Source organism: Acomys russatus, chromosome 10 (assembly GCF_903995435.1).
Source record: "Acomys russatus chromosome 10, mAcoRus1.1, whole genome shotgun sequence".
Classification (NCBI taxonomy): domain Eukaryota; kingdom Metazoa; phylum Chordata; class Mammalia; order Rodentia; family Muridae; genus Acomys; species Acomys russatus.
The window spans coordinates 49204639-49230387 of NC_067146.1; the positions used below are offsets into that span (position 1 = coordinate 49204639).

A 25749-nucleotide genomic window follows, 5' to 3' on the forward strand; every position below is an offset into this window, starting at 1 on the left:
CATCTTTCTCAAAACAAAAAACAAAATTGCCAATTTTACAAAAAAATAAAAATGGTAAGTGGTTTAAACTCATGGTTATATTGTTGCCTTTGACATTTTATAGAATGGCCAAAGAAAGAAATGTATGTAGTCTTTAAATTTTGCCTTCAATTCTTTTCAGTCAGATTGTGATTAAGTCCTTATACCCAAACCATGCACTGACTAGAACGTATTTCATGACATATAAAAAAAAAAAGAGTTGGGCACAGCGTATGTGAGACAAATGTTAATTCTCCCAGTGCTGTGCGGCGGGAACACCTGCGCACTGGCTCAGCCGGTCCCCAGAAGAGCGGAAAGCGTGGTGGACTGCACCATGTCCTCTCCGCTTACGGAAGGGTGCACTGTCTTGCACGCTGAGGAGTAACCAGGATGTTTGACATGCCTGAGTTGGATTCCTTAAGCCTCTAGATAATTCTGTGTCTGAGTTTCTGCAGAGTTTTCCCATAAATGGGCCATGGCTGTCAACTCTTCCCGTTTTGGAAGTCTTGATTTTTACCATGGCATGAGGAACAGTCTCAATGATTCATTTTTATTGGACATAATCAAAATGTCCTAATAAAAATATGAGGGAAAATATGATATGAGAAGAAGGTAATTTTCCTGTGTGTGGCAGATCATGTTTCTAATTGCTGGGGGTCAGTCTATGTCAGTCCCAGTGCTAGGCCAAAGCATCCTTTCACTTGCTTTTTAGAGCCAAGCACTGTCCTGCTTTGTGTAGCATGTGCTAGCATTGAGGCATAAAGATAATAGAAACCTGCAACAGTGGGATGTCAGAAGTAGGTAGTAACATGCAAGATTTACTAGGACCTGGGTCTTAGTAGAGATGTATTGAATAACAAATATTTGTTGTTTTTTAATGTACATGAAATGGGTCCATAAGCCCAGAATTATTTCCTACACTAAGTCAGCATATTTACCTATAAAAATCGAACTTTTTATCTCTCTCCTCTCTCCATCTCTCCTGCTCATGCTGAGTGACAAAAGCCCCTAAGCATGGCTCGGGGTTGGGCCTGCTAGAGCAGATGTTGCCATTGCCACTCATGTCTCTTGTCACCTGTCAAGTGAAGAAAAATAACCCTAGGCCCACCGATATAATTCCCAAGATTCCATGAGCTCCTGGAGGGAAAGCTGCTCAGCCCTTCAGAGCTGCTTGTGGCGCTGTCAACTCACTGGAAGTGAAATACACTCAGCTTAACACAGTGCTGTCTGTTTATGGCGGAGGGGTCTACTTTCCACGTTCAAATGTTGCTTTCTTTATTCCAGGTTTCTTTTCTCCATGGAAAACTCCAAAGCCTGTAAGTTGGAATTCCTATGCTTCTTTCTTTATTTCTGTTTACCATGTAAGCCCATTAAATAATGAGGGACTGGGGGACCTTAAATGCTCTTCCACCCCTGAGATTCCAGGAGATCACAAGGACAGACCCTCTATGCCCTTCTGCCCCTTGTTGTCCTCAAATGCAAGGATAAGTCATCTTATTTGCCATAATTATGTCCATTTTTAAATGTTTTGCATACTAAAGTTTTTTTTAATATTTCTCTAGCTATGATACAAAGGATACTTATGAGCAAAATATTAAATATGGCCTGTTTTCACACCGATGGCCTGACAACTTGGTTACAGGTTTTAATGCACAACCTATGTAATTAATGCAAGTTACATATGAACTGTAAGGTATGCTGAAGCAGAAAAGTACTGAAAATATCCTGCACAATAGGCCTTACCAGTTAGTGCTGTGGACTGTTTCTACCAAAACGAAGATGCATGGTCACCTTTACTAACCTTTTGTCTTCTATTGTGCCCCCAATTCAAGAATAGCTCAGCTTACACTTCTATAATTATCCCCATTACCATTACAAAATAGACATCAACATTATTCAGGATGACATGACAAAAACACTTTACATTTTGTGTGAGTTTTTAAAACTAACGCATACTATAGGTTGGAGGTGTGTCCTAAGAATTAAATATGGTCTCTAAAAATTTGTTTTCATTTTTATTTACATTCTAATGTCTATAGATAAAAATATATGTGTGTGCACATATATTCTAGCTCTGTATAGGTAACTATATAATAAATATCCTGAGTATATATCATACGTATCATTCTATATATATATTATATCATATATTCTATAGGATACATTGTATCATATAATATACATTATAAGCATGCCCTAGTGTTTCTAGTAGTCTTCAAATACTGGTGACCTCTACCATCACCTCTCTGGTCCTCCTTCTCTCTTAAAGATGTTGAAACTTTATGCTAACATGGGAAATTAGTCACTTTCAATTTTTTAAAGCTAGGTTAGCTAAGTGGGTTTAGCGGTTAGAGAAAGTTGAAGGTTCCTATCTGTGATTGACTGGCTCGATGCTCAAAGCAAGCAGCACACCTCATGACAAGAAAGCTGCTTTCATCACAAGCCAGGGAACAAGAGAGAAGAGGAAATGGCCTTATAATCCTCTTAAAGAACACATCCTGGTACGTGCCCTCTCCCAAGTCCCACTACTTCCCAGGCATGCTGGTCCAGGGCCTAAGTCTTTAATACAAGGGCATTCAACACCCAAGCTATGCCAATAGTAACTGCCTAAGTCTCCTAAGCTGGCCTGGCTTTTTGGACCTCCTTTTTTCTGTGACTTCGAATATGCTACCCTAACAGAATGTCTAAATCCTCCAGGCGGACAGGTACGGTGCCAAAGCAGGACACGTACAAAGTAGAGCCTCACTTATGACTCTGGCTCATCTGGCCTAAAGAATACATCAAAGTGCGAAAGCAGGGTGCTTCGAACTTAGTAAATTACTTCCTTGTGTCTGCAGTTTTGAGAGAGGCACTTTTAAATGTGTGAAATGAGATGTGGCTTACCTTGGCCAGCTTCTAAACAGTCCCTTCCTTTCATCCCCAGCTCAGATCTGGGCTCCGTGGTTAAAAGCATCCTCATCTGATTTAACCAGGAACCTTGCAGCCTCACCATGGTGCAACAATTATGCAATCTAGCGATTTCCTTACTTGTACCACAGTCACACAAATTATGTCATTTGGCCTAATTACAGCATTTGCCATCATTGCAGTAATTACACCCATAGTCAATAATTCCCAAAAAGGCTTCATAGAACTCAACATACAATTAATCCTGAACCTGTGCATCTTGACAAGAGCTAAGGCCTGGACTTCCAGATTGCAGGCTGAGTAAACACATAAGGCCTTTGGTTGAATGCCCTCAATGTGTCTGCACAAAACGCCTTGGGCTAAGGACCGAAAGAGTTCACAAAAGCCCCGGTTGGCTAGAGTGCAGACAATTAAGCACGCTGCCCGGGTTCAAGGGCTGCAGCCTTTCCTTCTTGGTTATGACCTCAAAGTAGCTGCTTAAGACCTCTGCATCCCAAAGACTATATTCGTAAAATGGGAGTAAAGCTAATGCCCTCTTGACTGTCGCTGTGGGGATTGAGTTAATCCATGTAAAGTGCTTACAACAGCGCTTCTGTATGTGGAGCTCAGAAATACAAACATCTATCACTGTAGAGAAAGCAGATGCCAGTGCACAGACCCTTGGCAAGCAAATCACTCCACAACATGAATACGATGTGCTAAATGGTTAATTAAAGGGAATATTCCATACCCACTGAGTCTGACCCATCTTTTATGTAAAGCTGATGACATCCTAATTGAGACCTAGCCTCCTACGTGGTCTCAGCCAAGTGGCACTCAGGGGTTTTCCTTAACAAGTAAGCTGCTACTCATAATGAGTTCTCACTATCTTCTTGTGGCAGTACCTAAGCATATAAGCGTAAAATCAAACCTAAGGCCTTCATCTCCCAGCCCAACATAGTACAAGAGTAGGTTTAGAATTAGTAAGTTATGTTTATCCTGCCCTCAAAAGGAAGGAAACAAATTCCAGAAATGATATTTTATTGGAGGAAGGCCGATCTCATTCCTAAGCTCTCTAATTCCCATGCGCACCCAAGAGTCAGAAACTGCAGATAAAGCAATTACCACAACAATGAGCTGCTCTGTTTTACCATTTGATGTCTGGGTATCACCTATATATTTTCTCTAGCCACCCATAGTTCAGAGGCTGTGCTTTCAGCGTGTCAGATGCTCATTTATTTATTCATTGACCATTCATTAGTTCAAAGACAGCAAAGTTTCTCCCACACATAAAAAAATAACTTCATTCCCATTGTCTCCCTAGTAAGATGTTTACAAATATCAACCTAGTTACGGTCACCATGGAGACAAGAGAATCCCAGAAAGCCTCGCTGGGAGATAAATGTCTAGCGAGTATAATAAACTGTGACTTACCCAAGGCCAGGAAGACAGTAGGCACAAAAAGTAAGACCCAGGGCCCTGGGCAATAGGACAGGATAGGAATTCAAGGTCTTCATGGAATCTAGAAACGAAGGTCTCTCAGAGGTGAGGTGGAGTCAACAGAACTGGCCTTCCAGCCACAATCCAGGGTGTCTCTAAGCCAGGGTAAAGGTTTACTTGATAGCCTCCCAGGTTGGAGATCCTAAGTAAGCCCATTTTGAGGGAGCAGGCTAGGAGCTACATGAGGGGTGAAGACTAGAAGTCTACTTTCCTACAGTCAGGGATTTTCCTATTCTACAGTTTTGAAAGCACCCTGAGGTTTGATGAATGTCATTGCAAGAAGTTATGGATGCTTTACTAGGCATGACCTGGACTCTTGACTAATTTCCCAATCTCGGGGCTATAGAAGTTATAGAATTTGTCAATCTGCCACAGAAACATTCCCCTAAAATGCCCAAAGCATTATTTTCTCTGTAGCTTTATGATTGCTTTCCAGAAATACCAATATTTCACCTGAAGCATGGTTCCCTCAGTAGTTATACATGAGTAATATGCATACTGGCAAAACACATGTGGGTGTTAGAAAACCCACAGCAAAAGGTGAAAAAAAATGGACATTTCCTGAAGCCTTGTGTTGGCAAGTGGGATGGTAACACCCATCTTAGAGCTTTTTTCTAGTGTATTTGCTTTTTTAGCTTTTAGCATCTTAAGTATGGATTCAGAACTGAGAAAGTACAGCTAGATTTTGTCCATGTGGCACCTAAAAGCAGTTGAACCGATCATTTTAAGAAGGTATGCCTTTAGACAAGATTGTGACCTAATGTCTAGATAAAGTTGTGACCCCATCAAAGTCACCATTACAGGTGACAGGGAAAAAAAAAATCCTTTCTTCTATGAATGTTTCATTAACTTTGAAATGCAGTTTAAGGGTTTCTACTGAGTAGAAGTAAACGCCCCAGTGAGCACAAAATTAGCTTCAATTTTTATGACACAAAAATTTGTCCCCAGGGTGTAATGGTTTAAACAGACACCCCTATTAGAAGTATAAGTTGGTTCTAACCAAGATGTGTTGCTGGACGTCAGGCCCTCTGTACTTGTAGAGATTATACTTAAGGTGAGGCAGCTGAGCTCATTCTTGCTAGCTATAAAAACTATCTAAATGAAATCTTGGGTAGCATCCCATACAGAAAACAATTTAAATCTTGTCTTACTGAGTTAGAAGTCAGTAGCCTACTTATTCCCAAGTTTGTTATGTCTGGTTTCAACAAGAACCCTTGCCACAGTCCCAGGGGGGTGGGATGAGCCAGAGGGATCACTGCTGTTGCCCACAGCATGTCTAGAAAGCACAGGTGTATGTGGCCACTCACATCCCTTCCAGCCTTATGGGTATTAGTAACTGATAGGTATGAATGGCAGTTGGGATTCTGACTAAAATATACCCAGTGTAAAACCAAGAGCAAGAAGAAGAAGTAGCAAAGACAAAGCTATATATCCATATCAGTGTTTTAGGTGTCCCTATTTTAATTATGAGTTCATGAATTCACCAAGAGTGCTTTCTGAATACCCACTACAATGGGGCTTGTATTTACAGCTGGGTATAGTAAGCGACACTGAGGTTGAGGGAGTAAAGTTGAGTAGGGTCGCCCAAATGGTTGGGCCAGCTCTTCTAGGAAAGGAGATGTCTATCTGCTTCTAGTATCCCAGTAAAATGAGGGAAGGGATGTAGGTAGGAGGAGAAATAGAAAAGGTCTGCAAAGCTTCAGAGGCAGGAAAGAGTGGGGGAGGGGGCGGGGCGGGGCCAGGGACCGAAGGAGAAACATCTGTGGCAGTGTGTAAAGTGAGCAGTCCCCCTGACGGAAATGTGGCTTTGATCCTAAGCACCATAGTGACCCTGCACAGGCAAGGTCTGAGGCAAGAGGCTATCATCATGCAGTTTATACATGCCGCCTGTTAAGAGGTAGGGAGACAGGAGTCAGGTGTGGAGGATGGGCTGCTAGTGGAACGAACGGGAAAACTAGCAGGTAACAGCAGGCTTCCTGCTAAAAGGCTGCTGCTGGTAGTTCTGGCTTCATTTATGTCCCCATGCTGTGGTGGGTGTCAGGAATCCTGAAGGCCAATTTGGAAGAAGTTAGCAATAGTGCTAATAGAGATATTTTAGAGGTGACATGACCACACCCACAGTGAATGAGACTTTCTAGAAGAATGCAGTTCATCCATCCCAGATGGTCCTAGACATACAAACTAAAGGGGAAGCGATGGGATGTGCAGCAGTTAAGAGGTGGTCGGCATGTACTTAGGTGAATAATGAATAGGCTGCTTCCTTTTCTGTTTTAGAGTTGTATAATAAATTAAGGCAAATATTACCCTCTTTCTGAACAGACAAACGTAAGTTATCTTGGGATACACGCTATTATTTTTATAAAGGAAAAAAAAATCAGAAATGAAGCGTTGGCCAGAAATTCCTAGCTAATATGTGGCAAGGTTGTATTACCTTTCATCCAACCCCAGGCACCACTTTTACTTACAGCAGCCTATGTCACATTCTTAGATAGAATTAGAGTCATGTGTACTGAACTCTTCTTGGGGACAAAGTCCACAAGGCAAGAAAGTCTTTCATAAAGGTAACAAGGGAATCAGCCAGGCCAAAGCCATCATCAGTCATGCTCTCTGTTCTCCTTTTCCTTTAGATGATGGAGCCATCATCAGTCATGCTCTCTGTTCTCCTTTTCCTTTAGATGATGGAGCCATCATCAGTCATGCTCTCTGTTCTCCTTTTCCTTTAGATGATGGAGCCATCATCAGTCATGCTCTCTGTTCTCCTTTTCCTTTAGATGATGGAGCCATCATCAGTCATGCTCTCTGTTCTCCTTTTCCTTTAGATGATGGAGCGGTGGGAGAACCAAGGCAGTCCTCAAACAAGTTTATCTGCTCCGGCCGTACCACAGACCCTGCCCTTCCCACCAGCCCTTCACAGGAGTTCCTTTCCTGACTCAACAGAGGCCTTTGACCCACGGAAGCCTGACCCATATGAGCTCTATGAGAAATCGAGAGCCATTTATGAAAGTAGGCGTAAGTGACAGCCCTGTAAAGCAAGGGTGCATTGATAGTGGCCGGCACCAGCCTGGGGGAGATGTGGGGGCTGAATGATCTGCCATGATTTTACCTTCTGGGGCACAAAGGCATCTCCAAAGTAAGACAGCTGGTCTACAATTGTCTTTAAAGCCTGGCTTCTCTTTTGTATAATTACGTTTAAGTGGGAATACTTTTATTTTTATGAGGTACCGTGTGATGTTTCCATACATGTATATATTGTAGAAGGATGAAATCAGGATAATTAGCATATCAAAGGAAGATAACTATTATAAGAATATTTAGAACCCCGTCTTTTTACCTAATTTTAAATATATATATATATATATGTATATATATATATATATGTATATATATATATATATGTGTGTGTGTATATTATGATTAGCTACAGTCACGTTGGTGTGACAGAACCACACTAATCTTTATACTCATTGACTTAAAGAGCCTATTGCTTCTAAAAGTATCTTCTGGGTTTAAATTGCATTTTCCACATTTGCCTCTAAGCCCCTGAAGAAATGAGGATGGAGTGGGGTTGCTAGTTTGGTTCAAGTCACCAAACAAAACAAAGCCAAGTTTTTGAACTTCTAAGCCATCCAACCTGACCCTGAATCTAAAACTTAAATTGTGTTGCCTTGAAGCCGTGAAGTCCAAGCCATACGCAAAACAGAATTTCAGGCAAGTTTTTTTCCAGCCCAGAGGCATGACTCAATTCGACCCCAAAACAGGGAGAAGCAGGTACTAATCTTTTCAGCCAGAACCCTTTGCTTCCATTTAACACACCCAGGTGGTTTGAGCCTCGCCTTAAAGTCTGTCTCCTTATTTTCAGACCTTTGGAGTTATTTGGGCTTTTAACATCAAGCACACATTGGTCGTGTCCCCTTCCTGACATTGTCCAGGTCACCTCCTCCGTGGAAACTAAATGACACGGCCGCGTAAAACATGACATTGAATACTAAAGATATGAGAAGTGACAGAGAGATCAAGCGTGGTTGGAAAGGCTTTGGTCTCCAGCACTTCCCCTCACAGTCGCTGACTCCCTGTGCTTCCCCCTCACCAGCTGCAGCATGAATTGGGAAGGTTTCGGCTGTGTGTGGTCTCAGACATCTTGAACTTGCTTAATCTTTTGATGAGTCCAGGGGCTGAGAATTATGCACCCAGCCAGTAAAAGGAAAAAGCGAACATTATACCTTTTCCCCATCCTCTGTAACATTTTGTAGAAGTAATTTTGGTGGATAAAATGTTTAGGTAGACAGAAAACCGTTGAGAAATCATTTCCATCAAAATGAACCTGCACATGCTTACACTTTGAAGTCATCAGTTACCTCCATGTTACTGTGTTTCCCTCTTGCCTCTCTTGGATAAAAGGACTGAAATATCTTTAGAGGGTTGTATACTTGGGGCAGCCACTACAGTGACGTCAGACAAAAGTGGGCAGTTATAGCTCAATAATGCAGGGTGTAAATTTGGAGGACTGGTGTTCATTAAAGTGAAAAAAGAAAGAAAGGAAAAGTAACCACAAAGATATCAGCCCAGCTCTTACTGCACTTCTGCTTCAACACTCTCAAGTGTTTCCTGAATCTTGGTCACTTTGCACTCAGCACCGTGGTAAGACACTGGAAACGAACAGTGCGCCCTGCCCTAGCAAACTTACTGGGGAAAGAAACCAAAATGCAAGTGACGGGAGGAAGACAACAGCCGTAGATGTTCCCACTTGGTCCTCCCCAAGCCCTTGCTTAATTGCAGTCAGGGCTGTGGTGAGTTGTTTCCTCCTGGTTTTGTGCCTTTGTTAGTCATTTGCTTCGGCCCTAGTGCAGTTTCCAGAACAACGCAAAGCTGGGCAATTCGGGACAGAGGCCATGCTTGTATGGCTTCCAGCATCTTCGGCCTGAGCATCTCTAAGACAGCCATGCCCTCAGTTTCTGAACAGGAATTGTACATGACTCTCATTTAACTGTATAATAATATGGATTTCCGTAACGAGCACTGGCAGTTCCATTTCTGCTCAGTGCCCTCCTCCTCCTGCTCCTCCCCCTCTTCCTCCTCCTTTTCCTCCTCCATAGCATATGGGATTGAGCAAAGCACTCACCTTAACTTCCCATCTCTTTCTTTGCCAATCTCCTCCCTCTGCAGCAGCGGCAGCAGCAACAACTAGTCCCTCCCCCAGAGCTTGTGCCCACACACTGCAAAGCCCACCCTCCTGCATCCATCAGCACGCTAACATTTCAAGGTCGCAGGCACATTTTCAGGTCTCACTTGTCAGGAGGCCCAGAGAAACAAGCTCATTTCTTCCTTTCCCACGCTGCCCTTCTACTGTGCTATTTCATAACACTCAGTGGAGTGTGAATGAAACCCAGAAATCATGGGAAGGTAAGGACAACTCTGTCCCTGAAGGTGGAGGAGCCAAATGAGGATGGGCTGCTTTCATGCTCGCTATGCAGCTCCTCACTGGCCACCTCCTAGAGCTCCTCTCCCCCCTCCCCTCGCCCTGCCAGCCCTTGATGCTCTCTCCATTGCCCATTTCCAAGTATAAAAATGTTTTATTCTCTCGTTTATCTTCTTTGGTTTATTCAGACTGTCTCACAAAATTGCCCAAGCTAGCTTCAGGCTGGCCACCTCCCACCTCGGCCTCCCACACAGTATAGCAATGCTATGACAAATGTAAGCAATGACTAGAAAGCCCAGCCTAAGCCTCGCTGTCAATCAACACAAAGTCCAGGAAGCATAGAAAGCCCAAACAAAAGTCCATATTTGCAATTTTTACTGCAAAACCCTTCTATGCATATTCAACTGAGTTGTGTCCACAAGCTTTAGGTCTAGACCTCCTGATTCATCTGCCTGTAAGATTCTTCCTGACAGAAAACAAAATTGGTTAGAGAGGGGAAAGTGCAGAATAGAGTTCTGCGAAGTCTCCCTAGTTTGGTATGGATCCTGCTGTCCCTCCTTACAGCCATGACAGAAACTACCAACATTTTTGTTTTCACACTCCAACTGGGCTGCAGTTTGCAAACAGAAAGATGCCCCTCCCCCTGCAAGCCTGGGCTCCACAGCACTATAGAATGCCCACATTCTATAAAACTGTAAGGGACTATTTGGATTCAAGTCACCATCCCCCTTGTAAATGATGGAAATTTATCAAATGATGTAAAAGCTGCCGTGCCTCATTTGACTCCTAATTAGATTAAGTTGACAGTTTAATGTACATGCCCAGGATATCTTAATAAAGATGTGTTCCTTGGGGAAAATGTGATTTTAAACAAAGGCAGACAACCAGAGGCTAGTGGGGCCACATGGAACCGAACATGACAGGTGCGCACCCTGGGAGGAAGCCAGTATCACCTCCAATCTTTATGAGATGTTTTAAGATGAGGTGATGAGAGAAAATGGACAGAAAAAAAAGAAGGTCCTTCACACAGGAGGCAGGAGGTGCCTTTGATTTAAAAGCACTAGGCACAGTGCCCAGAGGTGGCACCCCAAGGATCCACAGCAATCAACAAGAATACATGAAATACTCAGTGTGTCTCTAAAACTGTGGTAAACACATGAGAGAAAATGCACAAGAGATCATGTCTACTTATTAGAAAATTAAGATGAAATACATAGGGAAACAATTTCTGAGCAAGGCTGTCTTAGGGAACACAGGAAATGGCACTAGGGGTTGAATGTGTGCAGTGGTACAGCAAAAAGAAAGACACTGGTACTTTCCCAGCTGCTGGGACAAACCCACCTTGGCCTTTGGATAAGCATGTTGTCCTGGCCTTTCTTCACTGTCCTTTTTTTTGATGAACCTAGTTAAGGAAGAGCTGGAATTTCTTTGCAAATACCAAAGGAACATCTGAAGTATCCTGTTTGTAAGCATCTCTAACGTTAGTCCATGTACGGGGTTTCCAAAGGCAGTGGGAAAACTTATTCCCAAAATGCCCTTACTGTTTCATTCCTCCCCACATTTTCTTTATGTATTGTGCTATCCTTGTCCTGACATAGTATTTCCCAATGGAGAATGGTTTTGGTGGTTTTTTTGTTTTTTGGATTTTTGGGGGGATTTTGTTTGTTTTGTTTTGTTTTATTAATGATCTAGTAGCCAAGGAAACCATTGTTAATAGCATCCCGATCCTTCTCCAGAGACCATCCTTATTTGAGAGACAAATTATATAATTTCCCTTTATTACATGACTATTCAAGAAATAGCCATTATGGCCGAGAAATGTGTATTTCTAATGCACAGATCCTGGGCAACAAGTTTTAATATTAAAACTAAAAAGCATTTCCAGTTACTTAGTCAAGTAATTTATTTAATCAAGTTTTTGCCTCTACAAGTTTTCTCTCTAGGATGACTCTTGCACTGGCCTGTTTTGGTGGTGAAATCTCCAGTGAGCCCCCTATCCCCACCCCCCACCCCCAGGCCTAGAAATTGCCATGTTCAGCTCTAGAACACAGCAAACTTAAATAGAGAAAACACAGATTAGAACGTTTCACACATAGTACCCGGCCATACCATTCACGGTCTCATCACGCAGGCTAAGTCCAGTTCAACACTGCAAGAATCACTGCTCTGAAAGGGATTAGCCTTGCCTGTCCCTGGCCCCTAGGAAAGATATATTGGGGTAAGAACAAGTAGATGCCAGTCACAGCCCCTCTTTCTGTTAGTAAGCAAGGCAATACGGGGCGCTCCCCACCGAAGACGATGCAGCGCAACAGAAAGCCTCGCCATTCTACAGAAGCCGCTTGTCTTACTGCCACATTCTCCCCAAAGCCAGGCTCAGCGCAAAGGTTGAGCTTTTTAACATCAAGTCCTAGGGACCATTTCTGAGCACGCTCCACAGTGCAGCTGAAGCAGAAAAGAGATTCCAAGTGAGAACAAGGAAATATCCACACAGCCTGACCCTCTCCCCTCGCTGTCTGTGCCTTGCTTGGAAGCTGAAGTGAATTACAACTGAAGCTACCGAAACTTTTCTTTTTCCTCTTCCTGTTGAACCTCGGTTATTATAAATAACAATTTAAGAGGTTCAGCATGTCCACACACCCTCATCATAAGACATCTCTCAGGAGTATGATCATAAGCGTGTCTGATGAATTGAAAACATCAAAGAGCCTAATGTAGATGCAGTTGTTTTTTTTTTTTTTTTCAGCAGCATACCTGAAATGAAATTATTATCTACAACAGATAAAGGTAGATAAGTGTGTCTGTCACACTATGGCTTCTACCCTTCCCTTTTGTTGTTCACTATCAAAATGTTCATTGCTTGGTGTAAGGCACACACAGTTCATGTCGGTCACAGAAGGCCAACTGCTGGCCTTCCGCCTGTTCCTTCCGTGTTATTGGTGAACACAGGGTGGAGTTTGCAGTGCCCCTGATCCTCATCACAGAGCCATTTGGTAAGATGGCATAGAAAATGACACTATCTACCACAGTACACTCCCAGAGGCCCAGGAAAGTGACAGTGGGGTGGCCACCTCACACAAGGGAGTAGCTTTCCCCTGTGCTCAGAATGAGAGCCCTGGAGCCCATGTGAGCTCACTGCTGGGGCTGGCCTGACTCCAAGACACTGTGCCACGTGATTCCGTTCTGGATATTTCATACTGGAAAGGACAACTATATGGATGGCACAAAAACAGACAGGTATTTAAGTAATTGTAGAAGTGCATCTTGCCATCCAAGGAACACGCTTGCAACTGAACATAGGGCTTATGCTTGACCTAAATTGCCAGGACAGTGATGGGGTCCAGCAGCCTTAGTTAAATTACCTCCCACATGTGTTCTCTCAAGCAAATTCTTATTTTAGTGGATTATTAAAGGAAGCGGGGATGCTAAAAGTGTTCAGACACTCTTACCTATGACTTATCATTAAAATTATAAAAAGAGAGAAACATAGCACATTATTATTTTAATACCCTCAGCTGGACTGTAAATATACATTTTCTGTACCTTTTTATCACTCTGTCCTTGGTGTGATTTATGCTTATGATTTGACCTGTGGGGGGTAAAACTGTCTTTTAGTTGACACTTCTAATACATCACGTTGCCTTTGTAGCATTTTGGAAAATGAGTTCGATAAATCCATTAAAGCTGTGTTTGCCGCCTTGATGCATAGGCCTTGACTAGTTTGGAAATGTAATTTCAAAAATGGTATCTTTAGGAAGCTGTCTAGAAAACTATGATAACATCTATATTTCTATCAGCTTCCTTTTAAAATTGGAAATCACCACTATATGAGGTAATAATAGAGACAGTAAAATAAACATGCTATAGCAGTTTCTTGTGTTTGGGAAATTAGATATAATCCCATAGTTTATGAATTTGTTATATTCAGTAATCTAAAGCTTGGTGCCTCTGAAATTCTATAAAGAATAGAAGGGCAGAAGATTGTGAAAACTAGATTTGAAACTCACCTCACCTGAGAGTTCTTTAGTGTCTGTAGAGTATTGGTAGTACAGGTCCCCAGTGCAACCCAAAGCACTTTTATGAATAAATATGGGACCATCAGGGCTTCAGCCACTTAATTGCTATGTGGAAAGTAAGTCCCTAGTGAGATTATGATAATAGAAAGTGTCAGTTTTACACAAATGGAAGTGTCTAGAAGGTAGTAATCTTCCATCCGTGACATGGGTCTCCCTTTCTGGTTACAGGATATTTCTCACTCAAAATCCTAGACAGCTGCAGGAAACACAAAAACTCATTAGGCTTTACACAGCGTACCTGCAGGCATGATCCCTGTGCCCCGCTGACTAGCTCGCTATGTAAAAACAGTGAGCGTTAGGTTGAAGCCAAAAAATTTAGTCTCACTGTATCATTTTTTTAACTTGTAATATGAGTTACATGGAGACGTTCTATGATAGTCTCCTTAATCTGCCTGAATAACCTTAAATTGCTCCCTCTATATTTTAATAAAGAATGATCATTTATTTGATTATATTTCATAGCTGTGTAATCATTTACATGACTGTGATAATAATGTTCTAAAATGTATTCCAACTTAAAACTGACTCACATCCTAAACATAAGGAGGAAGATTTTGGCAAGAAAACTTTACAATTATTTTATCACCAGTGTGCATCATGGCCTAGAAGGATTTGGTGGTAACCCAATTTTGGGAAATATGATAAGCTATATTAAGTTCATCATAAAGGTAGAACCATTCTGCCAGTCTCAGATGCATCTCCACTCATCCTAATGTAATCTTGATATTCCTGGATGCTTGTTGACAAGGGATTGATAATACACGAGTCTTCCCATTGTATGTCTTAGGAACGTGTCTATGGATAGAACTATACAGGAGGGTTATGAATATTTAAAGAAGGTAAGAAAGGAATCATACCACTGTGACCGGGAATGGCAGCGCATGCATCCGAGCTCAGCACGGGAGAGGCTGCAGCAGGAAAGTCCTGAGTTTGAAGTCAGCCTGAGCTACAGAGTCTTCCTTGTCTGGAAGAAGAAGAAAGGCGAAAGGGAGGGTGACAGGAAAAGGAAAGAGACTCAGCGACAACAGAGTAGGGGCGTTGTGTTGCCACAGTAGTCGTAAGGAACGAGCACACTAGTGGATAGCGAGTTCTAATTACAAGCAAGTTGAAATCAAAAAGATATTTCCATGCTTTTCCCCCCTAAACAATCTTGAGGAGTTACCTGGGATAAAATACAGGCTAAGTTCTGTGAGTCGCTCAGTACCCTGGGCTTAGCTTGCCTTCTTCATGGTGGGGGACTTTTGGATCTTCACAGAGCCTTGCAGCCCAGTCAGTTCCTCCCTGTGTGGTTCAGCAACTTTGGAAAGCAGAATGAAACTCAAAGGGCAGTTTAGTAATGTTGTTTTCTAGATGCTCAGTAGTGACCCCTGTGAGGGGGCAGGGTGGACCTGCATGCACCCATGTTTACCCCTCCTAAATGTTAACCTATGAGAGCAGCTGGTCTCCAAAGACTTCCAGTATGGGGAACCAGAATCTCAGGGTCCTAAAATTCTAAATCTGAGGCATTCCTACATCTAAAAGGTGTTTATGTTGATGTCAATGAGTTACATTGTTAGATATATTGTCGCCCACGTCCTAATTTTCATACAGGTTCTCTGTTGCTAGAGCGAACATGTTTAACTGAATCACTTGGGCATAACTTCAGCTACCTGAATTATTAGGAATATCAAAATATTTGGACTGGTGTTAAATCAGTATAATCATTGATTGAATTTTTCACTTTTCATCTTAAGAGTTTTAGGAAAAAGTATCCTAATATGGTTTTGATTGATTCTTGCTACATAGATTTCGGGTTCTGAATTGACATACTTCCAAATAAATATATCCTCAAAGTGAAAATAAAAATCTAATAATATTTGAAAAATGGTATTTTTTCCATGATGATAGAAGAATCTATATTTTTTATGTATGTGAGAATACATGAACACACATTTATACACAGGCAGATAAATCTATCACCAACTTCCATGAATTTTAGAAACAAGTGAACAAAAAAATGATTAGCACGAGATTTGGGTTGGGGGAGTTACAGTATCAACCACAAGAAAATAAAGACGAATTTTAAAATGCCATAAATGAATTTCAACTTTAATTCCCCATTTTCCCATCCAGAACAAGTGCCACCCAGGACCAGTTTTCGAATGGATTCCTCTGGCAAGTATTCGGAATTCACAGATCTGTGAACCCATGTCTCTTTCCACCCTGTGCAACCAGTCATTCTCCTGAGTGGTATCCACTTTTCACTATGTAACATTCACTGTGATAATTAACTCGCCTGCATTCACATGTGTTCAAGACAGACAGCAAGCCTCATCCCGGTAGGTCTCAACGCTTGCAAACAAAAGACAAGCATTAATGAATGGCCTTCATAAAGAAGTTACCAGAACACTACACTTAGAACCAGCTGTCAAAGAAAGCCATCAGATTACACAGATCTGTGCTATCCAGTAGAGCTACCACTAAGTACTAGAATGAAAACGTAGCCGACTTATCAAATGTGTGTAAAATCAACAATGGATGTCAAAGACTTAGTACAAAAATAAACCATGTTCATTGTTTTACAGTAAGATGGTATTTGGATAATTAAGTTAGAACATATCATTAAAATTGATATTATCTGTTAATTTTGTTAAATAGCTGCCTGGCACAATATTAAGTAACTTCTATAATTTATATTTTGTTTAAATTGAATCTTGCTAAATCAGATAAATGGAAGTAAGAAGGTGGAGTATCTCAGGAGAAGAAAGTTATATAATCCCCCAAAAAAAATCTTATTAAAGAATTTTCTAATATAGATTAAAGTTATTTTAGCTTAATTAAATACCTATATCAACTTGGTATTTTTAATTCCAATTATAAAATGTTATATTTTGATACTATTTTAAGTAAGGGTACAATATTATAGCTTCTAGTTTAAGAACTTAAGAAATAGCTTAATAATTTTACTTGGTTTTGTTTGTTTGTTTGTTTGTTTTTTTATCTCTTCCAAAAACACATTATTTTACTTGGGTTTTTTTTTTTTTTTTATCTCTTCCAAAAACACATTATCATCTATAACGTAGCTAAAGTATATACCATTGTTGTAGACACTAAGGAGGAAAAAGCAAAGTTAAACTTCCTTACCCCTCAAGTCACTAATGAGACACTCGGACACTGCAGAAAGGAGTGTTTCTTAGTAACAGCTCTGTTTCAGGTCCATGGGCTTCCCACAGATCCCTGGTGTGTTGCCATGATGACAGCTCATTACCCACCTCAGAGTGCTCTAACACCCCTCGGAGACTGTGTGCACTGGAAGTCACTCATTCCCCTAAGTTCCATGTGATTTTCTGAGTATGTACAAAACGTGGAAGATACTACTTAGCATCCATTCAAATAATGTCTAAAGTAATTGTTTAGCTTGGTCTGAAATCTCAAAGTGTGGTTATTTTTACATCTGACTGAAATACTGGCTATAAAATGTCTAAAAATATCTTATACTCAGGGAGAAAAATGAGGCCTAGTAATTATGTTTAAAAATGAAATTAGGATCTAATGTGGTCTAAGAAAATATACTTCTTGAAAAATCTCAATGTCTAACTATATTTTATTTAGAAATAAAAGAAGGGTTGCCCAATACTTAGGTTATCTTGATATCTGTACAAAGTCATATGTTACATCTAAAACATAAAAGATAAAAGTTATAGTTTAAGTAGCTTATTCTAATGTGTGGTTTCAAATTTTCAAGAAAGAACCAATCCAAATATTTTGTTAAATGTACACATAAATTATCAAAATTTAGAAAAGTGTGACTATATCCAACAAATAGCTCTCCAATAAAATTTCCTACAGGGTTAAAATGATCTTTCATCAAGTTATCAAAGGCAGGGCAGCCAGACAAAATGAGCCTAAATTTTGACACAGAAACCACTTGCAAAGAAGACTTATCTTGCTTAGGGAATTTCTGTAGAATCTAGGACCATAATGTCAAATCAATATCAATGAATACAGAAATCAATCAAAAGAAAAAAATCTGTTCAGTTTGTTTTTAAAGTGTTATAAAGGCCTTAAAGAATTCAGTAATCAGTCGGGCGTGGTGGCACACACCTTTAATCCTAACACTTGGAGGCAGAGGCAGATGAATCAATTGCTGTGAGTTTGAGGCCAACCTGGTCTACAAAGCAAGTCTGGGACAGCCAAGACTACAAAGTGAAACCCTGTCTCCAAAAAACAAAAACAAAACAAGCAAACAAAAACAAAATTCAGTAATCAAACTGGGAATGGTAGCACATCGCTTTGATCCCAGCACTTGGGAGGCAGATGCCTGGGGATCTCTGTGAGTTTGAGGCCAGCTTGGTGTACAGAGTGAGTTCTGGGACAGTCAGGGCTACACAGTGAGACCCTTATCAAAAATAATAATAATAATAATAATAATAATAATAATAATAATAATAATAATAATAATAATAATAAAAAGAAGGAAGGAAGGAGAGAAAGCAAAAGAAAGAGAGGAAAAGAGGACTTTAGTAATCAGAGAATAGAAAGCAGTCTGCCTGGCAAGAAATACTGGGTTTCTGGGAGAGACGAGCAGATATGGTGGGGGAAAGGCAATATTTAGGGTGGAGAAATCCACCTTGTTTGCAGGGTACGGAGGAGAGGCGGAGAGGAGATGGCTTCTATTATGGCCGCAGCATGTTGGGCGTCTTAACAAAGGAATAAAGGGGGAAGGGGTGAAACAGCCAAACGTATCAGCTGCTTGTCTGGTAATGTTTGATTGCAGTGATCAAAACCAATTAATTCTTCTTTAACAATTCAGTATCTAGAGTGCCTGAAAACCCAAAACCCATGGATATATTTAACAACAACCTTCAATTCCCATCCTGTGCTCAGCCTTCCCTAGATCTCTTCACAAGAAAAAAACAAAAATTGGTATCACTATTTTCAATAGGAAAAATATAATAAATAAGGGCTCTTTGTGATAATGTGGTAATAAGTCATAGTGCTTTTGTTTTAACTAACACATAAAAAGGATTCAACTACCCAAATTCAGTAGAGATGTTTGCAACAGGATCCCATGTGCCAAAGAAACCCACTAAACATGCTATTCTCAAAGCGGTGCTTTTCACCAGGCAGTGGTGGACCACACCTTTAAATCCCAGCACTTAGAAGGCAGAGGCAGGCGGATCGCTGTGAGTTTGAGGCCAGCCTGGTCTACAAAGTAAGTCTAGGGCAGTCAAGGCTACACAGAGAAACCCTGTCTCAAAAAAAAAAAAAAAAAAAAAAAAAAGCAAAAAGCCATGCTTTTCAAAGGCATACATTCTTATAACATGTGGAGTGTCTGCATCAGGTTTTTAAATTCCATTGTCCTTTATTATAAGGGAAGTTGTCCTAATACTATTTATTGCTTTTTTGAGATAAGAGCCTCACTGTATAATCTATGAGTTGTGACATGAACTCACATTGACCCACCTGTGTGGGCTTCCCAGGTGCTGGGATTAAAGATTTGCACCACAGCACCTGGCTTTGTACACTGTGGCTTGAGTGTGAGCTTTTATAATATTGGCGTGAGCCCAAGATAAATGAGGGCTTGTGCCTTCAGTCTCACTAGCTTGCCTCAGAGGTCATGCGGAATCCTGTTAGAGACAAATATCATGAAATGCTTTGTTTCTTAATGCCTGTATGTACTGGGACCCAGCTTTGAATACCGATGTCCAGGAGATCTTCCATCTCCTTTCAGTCCATTTCTCTACCCCCACTGTCTCCTCGGGCAACATCTGAAGAGTGCCCTGACAGTCCTTCCCAAATAACTGAGGGAGAAGAAGAAAATAACAGCAAGCCCATAACAAAAGCAAGCAAGGAAGCAGAAGAGAGGAGGATGCCATGGGGGGCGTGGCTGGGTGGCATCCTAAGTGACTCAGCATGGATTAGGGATCTGCCAGGTCTCTTCATCTAATAAGCTTCCAACTCATGGTTTCTTCTAGACAAGAGAGTTAGCTGTAGTGGTATAGGAGGAAGTGTCCTCCATGGGGTTTCCTCACTTAGGTTAATAAGGGAAAAGAGAAAACATGATACAGTAGTGGAACCGTCATCAGGTCAGAAAAGCAGTGGAGGAGAGGTGCTAAAAACATCAACTCTTTCCAAAGGCTAACAAAGCAAGGAAGACAGGGACAGTGTGTCCCATCTTTGTGCACATAATCTTAGTTATTTTGTAAAGCCAGACTCTGAGGAGGAAAACAAAACAAAAGAAAATTATCTTTCTAAAAGCATTTATTTAAAAAAAAAAAAGCATTTATTAAAAACAAAAAACAAAACTCAAGACAATCTCATTTAAACTGCTTGCCAGCTAATTGTGTCCCTGAAGTTCCTAGGTCCTGCAACCTCTATGTGCAAACCCAACAAAGAAATTAGGAAATCACATGCACTGGCACCCTTCTCTAATGACCTTCTCTCTCTCTCTCTCTCTCTCTCTCTCTCTCTCTCTCTCTCTCTCTCTCTCTCTCTTTCTCTCTCCTCTCTCTCTCCCTCTCTCTCTCTCTCTCTTTCTCTCTCTCTCTCTCTCTCTTTCTCTCGGGTGTCACCGCGTTCTTCATGTCTACCTACAACAGAAGGGTGTGAGTGAAGCAGTTGACAGCCTAGCAGATGAGAGCAGTAGTCATAGCTCAGGGGGCTGGAGCTCCAGGGGACCGGGTGGCTTACCCTGTCTCTTAACTCCAGTTCTGGAGGATACAATGCCATGCCTGGCCCCCTACAGGCAGTAGTTGTAAACACAGGCATGTGTGCACACACAAATTAACTTTTTTTTTTTTTTTAAGTCGAAGGCTTATACTTGTAAGGAAAAGGCATATCGGAAATTAAAAGGAAGATGACTACCTTGCTCACATCTCTGTTTTTCAATATTAAATAAACTAGCCAAATTAAAATCAAGAATACTTTTCTACTTAAAAAAAAAAAAAAAAAAGGAGTCATTCACTAAGAAAAGCTTTTACATCTTACAACAAAACTCTAACATAAACCAAACTCCTTGTACCTTGACACATCTCAAAACTCCATTGCTGGTATGGCCATAATTTTGGTATTTTCTTACAGAGGAAATCTCTTAATGAATAAGTTGTAGCATATAGTAAAAACCCTTTGGGAGTTCCTCAGACAGTGTGCACAGGTGCCAACGTCACTAAAGGAGCAATTCTTCACTTATGGGTACACACCAGTCATTCAAGAGCAAGGAGGGCTAGGTACAAGTTCTGTCTCTTTAAATACAAAGGCATGTCAGCTTAGTTTTTTGTATTTCCTCTGTTCCTATGATTGAGAGTGCTCCAGATTTAAAGTGACCCAGAAGAGTGGCTAACATGGATAGCTACATCCTCTGCGGCCTGTGGTGGTAGGACTGGGCTGGAGTGTGAGCTGTCCTCTCCACCTCGCACTTCTCTATCCCTTGGAAAGACTGCAGCTGTGGTTTTATAGGATTGCCTTACCTGCCTCCGGACGCCACAAGGCTTACTGAGATAAACCCCACCGTTGTCTTACAACGTGTTTGGCAAATTTTTCATCATCTCTTTTCCGCCTAATTCTAACTAATAATCGAGCCTTTCCAAGCTTTCCCACCTCTGAAACAAATGATCTTATAGTTTATAAGGGATGTGGAAGCCTAGTTGGTTACTCTTCTTTGACTGTGGTCGCGTCAGTTGAACCTCGCTTATATGTGTGTTTGGGCATCAAAGACAAATGCTTTTGAGTCTTACACAGGGATAGTGATTGTAAGGCGGATCAGCTCTCCCAAGAGAGCACCAGACAATGATCATCTGCCCATGCTTCACGAGGGGATGGCTTGCCTTTCCTTTGTCATGGAAAACGGCTCAGGTTGTTGGGTACAAAGCCTAGGCAACTATGGTTGTATTTGGTGTGCTGTGTTTAACAGCCCTCTACTGAGGAGCCAAGGGAGAGGCAGGGGCTCTCGCTTGATAAGGCCCTATCTACTAATATTCTATATTGCAGTGGCTTAGTCTTTTTTAATTTGGGGTGGGGGTTATCCCGCGGGGTTTCTCCTCCAAAATCTGACACTTAATTTCTAAAACTGTCCTGTTTAAGCAAGGGGAATTTTATGTAATGCCTGCTTCTAATACTGTCTTTAAGCCACTAAAGCTCAGAAAGTGCTAAGTATTTCTTAAAGCAAAGATAGCTTAATAAATCTCCCCCAAGACTGATGACCATCCTGGGATGCTAAGAGGGGCACAAAACCCCACAATCCCATCGTGATGGGCATGCTTCCCCCAAAGAAGGCATGAAAGAGCACATGCAACATTCTCCTTGAAGGGTCAAAATATTTTTCATTGTCTTAGTTTATTCTAGAAATGAAATAAATGCCATTCTGGGGAGTTTCTCAGCGTTCTTAAAGGGCTGTTTCTGTTCTTTTGGTCTGGCTTCAGATAGGGATTCCCTCCTCTAATTTGCTTTCAAGATGCCAATGAAATCAATAGTCCACAATGACTTCCACATTCTATAATAATATCTAATGGGGGAGAACTCCTCTTCAGCCCAGATAGATTTCTGTCTGTACCTTATGGAAAGACTAAAGGAGCATGGCAAAAATAAGTTACTTAAACCGCCAATGGAGAAAAGTTTAAAGCGTATTTTCTAGTTTTTTCAATTTTAAAAGGTAAAACTTCTATTAGACATAAATTAGACCGTGCGTGTGTGCGCGCACGAGCACACACATACACACACACACACACTGCAGTGACCAACTTGCAAACAGACGGTACTAGCTTACCAGGTAGTACTTAAATAGACACTTGCAGGTTTTGCCATCTGCTCTCTCACTCATTTCTGAGGTAATCAGAGCAAATATCCTCAAAGTCACAGGCAGGCAGGCTTCTTAAAGGCAATCCAAAAGCTCTCTGCAAAAATTAAAAATTACCAACTTTTCTTCACTCAGAAACTCATGGACTCTGCCACAGCAGCGCCCTCAGCGGCTCACTGCCATTCTGAGAACCATGTACATCTACAGTGTGGACTTCTTGGCCACCATGGGTTTTGGTTTTTTTTTTTTTCTATCCTCCGTGCTTTTCATCGACTAACAGCACCCTCATTAATCACATCCACAAAATTAATTTATCATTGGTGTGTCCTGTTTCTCGGGAGGTGGGGAAGAGGCAGCAGTCATTACTCAAATGGGATTTTTCCCTTCTGCCAGGTCCAGATTATAAGGAACTGGATGTTCACCTTCGAAGGATGGAGTCTGGATTTGGCTTCAGAATCCTCGGGGGAGATGAACCTGGACAGCCTGTAAGTTGAATCCACTTTCTTTCCACATATGACTGTTTGGGGTGTAAATGCCAGGGAAAGCATTTTCAGTGTGATACTGAAAAGGAAATGTTTAGAACACAATGAAGATTGCTGTTTGTCCTCTCTTTTCTATTTCCCTTAATAATGCCCCCACAAAACACAGTCACAGCCATGGCCACTATCTCGTCATTAGGAGGGATGCTACTGTCTCTAAGAATGGACAGGTTCTTCTTGAGTAGTTCAATTATTTAATAGCTTTGGAACATGGGATTCTCTAAGAGGCAGTCATAAAATAAGACGGAAGAGGTGGCTGGAAACTACAGAATTATATGTTTGCAACAACAACAAAACAATAAGGCGTAGAAAACACAGAGTAGATAGAAGTAAACTCAAGTTCTCTGCTACAAATTCTAAGCCACATTGAATTAAGGCATATGAAAAGAACACGTTCATGAAGTCGGCAACGGTTGAGAGAATACTGAGAATCTTTATATTTTATATACTTATCTTATATATCTATATAATATATCATTATGCAAGCAAACATAACTAGCAATATTCATTACTATGCAGAAAACACAGTGAGACTAAATTTGTGAGCTCATATTAAAATATCCTCCCAGTTTAGAAGGACCCAGAGGGTCCAGGAGCCCCACAAGAAGACCATTGAGGTTGGTGAATCTGGACCCATGTTGGGGGGGGGGGTCTGCACAAACTGCCTTACCAACCAAGGACAATGCATGCAGTAAACATAGCCCCTCCCTGCCCCCTGCCCGTTTAGATCTAGCCACTGGACAGCTCATTCTCCACGGATGTGAGGAGAGCAAGGACTGCCTCTGCCATGAACTCTGGTGCCCCCAATTTATTGCTTTCCCTTGGTGGGGAGGCCCAACAGCACACAGAGGATAGAGAGGCGGGTTATCTGGATGGGACCTGATAGGCTGTAATTATATGGTGGGGGAGGAGATCCCCTTCTGTTAGAGGTCTAGGGGAGGGGAATAGGGCAAAAGAAGGAGGGAGGGAGGGAGGACAGGAAGATACACATGAGGGGATGACAATTGAGATGTAATCTGAATAAATTATACATAATAAATATATATATATCCTTCCAGAAACACTCATTGTAGAGATGTACCTTAAATGGGCTCAAGGAAACAAATGTCCTGTACATGCCATCCTAGTTCATATAAGAGGCTCAGCAGTAACCCTGTTTGCTCATTTGCAGCACAAGTGTAGGCAGAGTCACCATCCCATAGACCGGCTTTAAAGAGTAAGGATGACATAAGCCAAAGCTCTTAGGCCTGGGTCATAACAACTTGTAAATAAATGTCTGCGATCACCAACCTCGTCCGCTATCATATTAGTATATTGTTTCCCAAAAGAAATATAAAGCTCATCAGCAGAACTTTCCAAAAGTAAAAACAAAAACAAAAACAAAAACAAAACAAAACAAAAACATCAGTCTAACAAAAGAAAGGAACCAATGACAGTGAAAACTCCCCAAGTAGACGGCCTCTGTTTAGAGTGCGCTCCTTCACCCTGGGGACATTCAAGGAGAGTCATTGAGTCAGACAAGAATCCTGGAGACACTTCCTCTGCCCCACAAGAGGGGCTCCACTAGGTAATCTATGAGGTCTCTTACGGCAGGAAACTCCAGGAAAAAGGTTTTCTAATTCCCAGGAACAAAATAGGCAACAATCACCCAGCATGCCTCTAAGCCCCCAGCTGCCAAGGGAACCAGGAAGACTCTCTCTCGTAAGCCAAACATCAGTCTCTCTTCCCTTAGTGTTTCAGAATGGGAAAGCATTCCAAGATAATTCAAGTCCTAAGGAATTTCAGACTTACTGGAGGGACAGAGTCATGGGGGACTTAGTTAAGAATGGTGCATTCACAGGGGCTGGAGAGATGGCTCAGCGGTTAAGAGCACTATCTGTTCTTCCAGAGGTCCTGAGTTCAATTCTCAGCACCCACATAGCAGTTCTGTAACTCCAGTTCCAGAGGATCTGACACCCTCTCACAGACATACATATATGCAAGCAAAACACCAATACAAATAAAATAAATAATTTTTTTAAAAAAAGAATGGTATATTCACAATTCACAGCTGCATTCCTTGACCCCCTTGACTTCTGGTTCTGAGACCCAGAGACACCTGGCCAGCCCTCCAGTCTCATCCCCTTCAACAGCTCATTTCATATGCAAATGACGAAGTTGTCCTGTTCTGTCTTTGTAAACATTGACTACCCTGATTAGACCTCCAAGCCCCAGGCTTCTAAAGGGTATTTGGCTTGGCTTTCTTCAGAACTGCTCAGACAAGCTCATGTGTTCACACGGTTTGGTTTGAGCCATAGGACTTCTATTCAGTCCAAGCAAGGATTTCAACTTCTCCTTTTATTTCTTATTCCAAAAACGAAAGTTGCACTATTAACCAGAGGGGCCCAAAACTGAGCTTGAAGTCATCATCTGGCCAAGTCTTCCCAAGACCTCTTCTGTCAACTAAGTGAGTTTGCTAAACTACAAAGCAAAGACAAGACTATCCACAAACTGTCTGCACTTTAGACCCAGCTGTAGATATGGAGGGCCCTAACATGTAAGCTT

At 41.4% G+C, this 25749-nt stretch overlaps 1 protein-coding gene across 5 annotated transcripts in view; it reads left to right on the forward strand.

Annotated features, from left to right (window-relative positions):
- Magi2 (membrane associated guanylate kinase, WW and PDZ domain containing 2) overlaps positions 1 to 25749 on the forward strand; it is a 1455764-nt gene that overhangs the window by 1291521 nt on the left and 138494 nt on the right. For 3 of the 5 annotated variants that reach the window (XM_051152089.1, XM_051152091.1, XM_051152093.1), the window contains exons 11-14: positions 1303 to 1334; positions 7224 to 7413; positions 16006 to 16047; positions 23060 to 23151. In XM_051152089.1, coding sequence (XP_051008046.1) covers positions 1303 to 1334; positions 7224 to 7413; positions 16006 to 16047; positions 23060 to 23151 — 356 coding nt within the window. The remainder of the gene's footprint in view (positions 1 to 1302; positions 1335 to 7223; positions 7414 to 16005; positions 16048 to 23059; positions 23152 to 25749) is intronic. The other 2 variants (XM_051152090.1, XM_051152092.1) reach the window with 1 other exon arrangement.